This window comes from Protomyctophum parallelum, assembly GCF_964188405.1.
Source record: "Protomyctophum parallelum genome assembly, chromosome: 9".
NCBI classification, from domain to species: domain Eukaryota; kingdom Metazoa; phylum Chordata; class Actinopteri; order Myctophiformes; family Myctophidae; genus Protomyctophum; species Protomyctophum parallelum.
Window position 1 is genome coordinate 35450612 of NC_139706.1, and position 6318 is coordinate 35456929.

The 6318-nt window shown below is 41.4% G+C and overlaps 1 protein-coding gene across 1 annotated transcript in view; it reads left to right on the plus strand.

The window, feature by feature from the left end:
* The window catches only part of cux1b (cut-like homeobox 1b), a 75104-nt gene extending 70968 nt beyond the window's left edge, over window positions 1-4136 (plus strand). The window contains exons 15-22 of the mRNA XM_083773747.1: window positions 178-381; window positions 809-921; window positions 1017-1133; window positions 1235-1318; window positions 1499-1555; window positions 1652-1732; window positions 1856-1920; window positions 2107-4136. Of these exons, the coding sequence (XP_083629873.1) occupies window positions 178-381; window positions 809-921; window positions 1017-1133; window positions 1235-1318; window positions 1499-1555; window positions 1652-1732; window positions 1856-1920; window positions 2107-2155 (770 nt within the window). The 3' untranslated portion in view covers window positions 2156-4136. The remainder of the gene's footprint in view (window positions 1-177; window positions 382-808; window positions 922-1016; window positions 1134-1234; window positions 1319-1498; window positions 1556-1651; window positions 1733-1855; window positions 1921-2106) is intronic.
* Window positions 4137-6318: the final 2182 nt, after the last annotated feature.

A 6318-nucleotide genomic window follows, 5' to 3' on the forward strand; every position in this document is an offset into this window, starting at 1 on the left:
GTGGTTTACGGCTCTTACAGGTACGTTATCCGGGTGGGTAATAAATGCAATAAGCTTCATCTGTCGGAATGTACAGTATCTTGTAAGGTGCATTATGATTGCATGGGTTACACTCAGTCAGATGATGCAGTTGATGCAGGTGTGTCTGACTGCAACCCCTCTCCTTTCCCTTGGCAGGCCGCTATGCGGAGCTGCAGTTGGAGTTCTCCTCTGCGGTGCGGACCAGTGCTGAGCAGAAGGAGCTGATCCTGAAGCTTGAGCATGATCTGAGCACTGTCCAGTCCATGTCTTCCCTGCCACGCCCCGATGCTGATGGATCAGACCTGAGCAATATGTATGGCATCCCTGAGCCCATTAAAGAAGCTACTGCCATGTTCACCGGTGGGTACTGCTATAGGACATGGTCAAGTGTGTGTGTGTGGGGAAGCTAAGGTGGTTGGTGTTAGTTGGATCACAATTCATATAGAAAGGATAAAAATGTGTTTTTCAAACAAAGGCAAATTATTAAGCGTAGAAGCCCAGGAACTTTTTTGCTGCCCTATGTGCCAGCCGGTGTAATGGGGATAAGTTAGTAGAAGCCAAATTCTCATACCACCTCATAGCTCTTATCTACCTAGTTGAATAAAATGTATATACTGCTGCACATTTCCTACCTCTGAAAAGTTGATAAGAAACAAGATAAAGCCAATGTTTAGGCAGCAAGCTGCCTTCATCAGGGTCTCAACTACCTACCTACCTGCCATGCAAGTAATCTTTAAGGAAGACATTTCCACAAAATTTCAGTGTGTGCTCTTAATATTTGCTTCAGGTTCATTGGTAGCTTCTAATCCTGAGCTGCCCCAAGGTCAGATGGACTCTCTGCTATCCATCATCTCCAGCCAGAGGGAGAGGTTCCGTTCCCGCAACCAGGAGTTGGAGGCTGTGAGTGACAGTCACACATCTGTTGGCTTACCCATAACGTGAGTAAGACGTCGTCATGTTGCATGTGTCCTTCACTGTGTGTCCTTCCCTCACAGGAGAGTCGCTCCATGCAGCAGACCATGCAGGCCCTTCAGAGTGAGTTGGACAGCCTGAGGGCCGACAACATCAAACTCTTTGAGAAGATCAAGTTTCTGCAGAGCTACCCCGGCAGAGTGAGTGAACCTCTCTGCGTTGTGTCTTATGTTTGTGATTATAAGAAGCCAAAATGATTAACAAAAAAACTGTTTGTCTTTGATGGTCCGGTCTACTGTAGTCTGGAGGTAGCGACGACACAGTGATGCGCTACTCCTCACAGTACGAGGAGAGACTGGATCCCTTTGCTTCCTTCAGCAAGAGGGTGAGGACCGTTTGGCATTGTACACACTCCAGCTCAAAGCAGCTCATTTTGATACACGGCAAAAGATGCCAGATTTATAATACGACTGTCTTACAACAAGTTATAAATTGAACAAAAAAAACATTTCAGATTCCAACAATGATGTGTTTTATTGATTTTATATTATCTGCTCATCTATAGGAACGTCAGCGCAGATACTTGAGCCTCAGCCCCTGGGATAAGGCCACTCTTAGCCTGGTACACACATACACATATACACAAACACACCTTATTTATATATATATATATATATATTTCTTTAACTTCTGTAATCCACCCACGTTTTGATTTCAGGGTCGTGGCATTCTTTCCAATAAGATGGCGAGGACCATTGCTTTCTTCTATACTCTGTTCCTGCATTGCTTGGTGTTCTTGGTATGTCTCCTTTTTAAGGTCGTTTGTATCCTAACGTACTTGGGTTGGGTTATGTGCTCATAGCATAAATCCAGCTTTTTAAAACCATTTCTTATTAGAGTTTTTTGCTTTCATATAACTCAGGTGTTGTACAAGACTGCTTGGAGCGAGAGCATCGGCAGGGACTGCACTGCATTCTGTGCTAAGAAGTGAGTTGGGGAATCCTTTTCCTAGTTGATTTATCAACCTTATTTTCTGTGTAATGTGATGTACTATACCATTTTGATGCTTACTAACTGCAACAGGGTCTGATAACAAATAATTTACAAAATGCCCCCCCCCCCCATCTTCCTTTTGTCTTTGCTTTTCTTTTTCTATTTTCTGCCTACCTCCAGATATCAGGATCACCTGCACCGTTTCCATGAGAACGATGAGCACCTGTAACCTGCTTCCAAACTGTGATGTCATCGAGTCCCAATGATACAGGACTCTGAATCATCTCATTATAACCCACCTTTTATGATTGGAGCAGAGAAACAACCCTCATTTCCAGAGGGTTTCTATTGAAGCGTGGGTTGGGTTGGTAAGGTTATTCAGATAGGGTTTTCTTAGGCTTCTGCAGTAGCTAATGTATTCCACTTGAGGGCATTCTTTGGCCTTCCAGTTCATCAAAAAGTGGATTGACCTTGAAAACGGGTTTGATGTTCATTCCCTCTTTGAGCTCAATCTTCATCTTTAATGCAGAGCTATTATAAATCTAGGTAGTTCATTTATACTCTTAGATTAATTTACTTGAAAGGCAATCATAAATTTGTAGGTGTTGGGGGTGTGCTGTTGTAGCACAACTTGATTTATCTTTAGTTTCAACTTGCACCAAAGGGACCACTACTCTGGTCTTGCTAGAAATGTTTTTCTGTTCTATACTGAAATCTTAATGAAGGAGAAATAATAATTAGATGTTGGTTAACATAATTTGACTGAACAGTGTACTGTGAAAGCATATTATGTACAGGTAATTAGAGGAGATTTAAACTTTTTTTTTCATTTGCTGCTTTCTTTCGTTTTAGCGATTTTAGTTTTGTTTGACAGGGGGGCCAGGGACATTCGAACATGGGGCTAAATACTTCCTTTTTTTACAAAATCTTACGGCGATTTCTTTATTAATATTTACTATTGTCCTACTAGACCCCAGGAAATTACATCTGGCCACAAAAGATCACAGTATCTACTGAATGTAAAGGTAGAGGTACTATAGGGGGATGTCATACTGTGTGTCCTGGCTCAATATGACAGTTTGTCACATTCAATAGATCCCGTGATCTTTTGTGGCCAGATATTATTTCTTAGGGTCTAGTAAATAAAATAAAATAAAATCACCAAAGAAAATACATATTTGTTGGAATTCCCCCGCCCCCTGCCAAAAATAGCTAAAATCGCTAAAACGAAAGAAAGCAGCAAATAGGGAAAAAAAAAAGAACACTCATCTTTTACTTTCTCTAATAACAACCTAAAACATGAACATTGGTACAACTAAAGTTGTCATTTAAAGACATTAATGGCCATGGAATAACAAATTAAGTACCGGTAGTTTTCATTTATTTTTGTACTCAAATCTGGCCTAATATAATGGAGTTAACTGTAAATGGTGATGGATAGTCCCTGTACAGAGGACAAAGCTTATGTCTCTTATTCTATACTTAATGTTTGCATATTATTTGTGGCGGTTGGCATAGGAGCCATATGTAGTTAGTTTTGGTGGCGCGTAAACAGTGTTGGAAAGTAACTAAAGTAACGTATTACTTAAAGTCATATTACTTTACTTACTTTACACTTTGAGTAATAATATTACTAATGTTACTATTTTCCAAAACTAACTGTTTTCATGAGCATCATTGGTGGTACTGTGGGGAGTGTGGGCTTGAGTGTTGATTAATGGTAGACTGGGTTGTAATGGAGTTGCTGATCCATCTAGATCTAGACTAGAGCGGATACGGAAACGATGCGTACTTGTCTACTCTGTACATGTGAATATTTTGATGCGGATGGGTGATGAGCCTGAAACCATCCGGAACAAACTGGCTAGTGTGACGATTTTGGGGACAAAAGATGCAAATCCTGGGGGTGAGGGAAAAAAGTAATAGGTAACTAGTTACTTTTGGCAGGGAGTAATATGTAAAGTAATAGTATATTTTGAAGTAGCTATAGGTATTACGCTGCGTGAACATCCACTTGCTCTCCAGACAGATGAGCCAACCTAAGCTTAAGATGGCTTTAACAGTAGTAAATGATACTAATGGTTTCTGACTCATCCTTACCACGCTCTGTTCATGACAAAGCAAACTTGCCATGCATGCTTACATGTTCCCTTAATCCTACATTTACTGGCATCTTAAATATAATATAAATAAAATCTATGCATAATTTCCTCTTGTTTACTTTTCTTTCCAGATTCTATATAGGTTTGTATACTATTATACATACTAGACAAAGTTCAATATTGACTGACACAGGATGTACTATATTCACCTAAGTAACACTATCATCAGTCTGGATTGAGAAGCAGATAGTGGTAAAGAATGTGATTATTACTGGGTGGCGTCATAGTGGTCCCAATGCTGACTGGCTGTGTGACTGTGCTGTATGACCCACTAGATCCTATTCATGAGTGGACTCCCCTTAAAGAACTCCTCAGTGACAGTGCATATAGCCTCTCAGTCAGCCATTAAAAAGTAACGAGACAGAGAGGCGCTCTCTCTCACTTCCTCCTTCAGAAGCCCCAGCCTAACCCCATTTATCCTGCAGCCGGAACAGACTCTCTACTAGGCTTTATCGGTACAGTTTACTCTTTCATCATCCTCCAGAGCTCCAGTCACCTTTCACCCCACCGTTACTTCTGTTAGCCTACGCCTACAGCCCTACACTCACACACACACATCCCTTTTACCTGCCAGTGACCCCCCCCCCCCACACACACACACACACACCTTCTCTCTTGTCCCTGCTTCCCAGTTAAATATCATCAGCCCCAGCTCCTCCCCCTGTTGTGTCCACAGAAAGATCGATAAATGTTAACAACTTCCATCAGAGGAGAAAGAAACAAAGATCTTAAGTGAGTGTAATGGCTTGATGTTTTCCCCCTTTTCACTGCAGTGGATGAGTTCATCCTGGGATGAAGGTGATGGGAGAGACCCTGGATATCATTAGTCATACCATAAATAACTGAGTCTGTCTGCCATGTCTGTCTAACCCTATGTTGCTCCTAAAGAAAGGAAATCTTGAATTGTAATTCTGACTAAACTAAACTACCGTGGTCATGCCACAGTGCAATGTTTTAATTTGCATCACATATACAGTAGAGGGCACTAGAGACTAGTTATGTTTTTTTATAAATATATTAACTGAATCTTGCTCCCTCAGTCTCTGCCTGCAATATCACTGGTGGTCTCTATGTTGTTACCTATGTATGTGTCCATCTGTTTAGCTTCCTCGCTCCTAGTCTATGTATTGGATTCATTGAAGTCTTTGTTGCAGGGACTGACAGCTTTTCAAGTTTCATTGCTTAAGTTATGACTGAGGTTGTGAATATGTTTTACGAATCAGGCGATTTTAGGCTCTCCCAGCGGGGGGGGGGGCAAAGTTTATTTTTCTCGCTCTTTTTAGGGGTACCAAACACATTTTGGGTGCATGTGTGTGTGACTGTGTGTGAGGTGACTCAATGATGATGACTCAATGATTTATTGAGTCATTTTGGAGCATACTATAGCCAATCAGCAGTCATGCCAATGTCAATCATGTAATGTTAAAAAAAAAGAAACAAAGAAAGAATGAATTGAAAAATATAAATGAGTATGTAATGCAAGAATGAATAGAAAAATATAAGTGAGTATAAAGTTATATATATATATATATATATATTTAAAAATGTGCTTATGTTACGAGCTATGAAGGATGTTAACCAGTCTTCCCCACGCACTGCAGCTGATGCTCTACTGAGTCAATCTTCAACATAATCACAGACTGGCAATACAGGCTGCTGGAATCATTCATGCAGATTACTTTTGCTGAATGAATGAAATGAGAGACTGGTTGTTTTTCAATGGAGCTTCTGTGCCTTTGTTAAGAGAAGAGTTATGTAAAGCTCTTCTATATGAATCCTGTTAAGATTAAGGCTGCGTGAATTTGGCAGACAAGAATGTCTCCATACGTCCTTCCCATTCAGAAGCATCATGAATTTCCCACAGTATGTTCAGTCTCATTCATTCACTGAACTAAACCCCCATTCAAGATCTCTTCCTCTTCCTTTGTGTTGCTAAGCACCTCAGCTCATAAGGTTGTGTGTGTGTGTGTGTGTGTGTGTCAAAATCATAATGTTCTGCTCTCCAGTTCCCTTTAGAAGTGTGTCTGCCTCTGCCTTCACACACTCCACCCCTCCATTCTGTCTGCCCCTGCCCTCACACTCTCCACCCCTCCATTCTGTCTGCCCCTGCCCTCACACACTCCACCCCTCCATTCTGTCTGCCTCTGCCCTCACACACTCCACCCCTCCATTCTGTCTGCCTCTGCCCTCACACACTCCACCCCTCCATTCTGTCTGCCTCTGCCCTCAC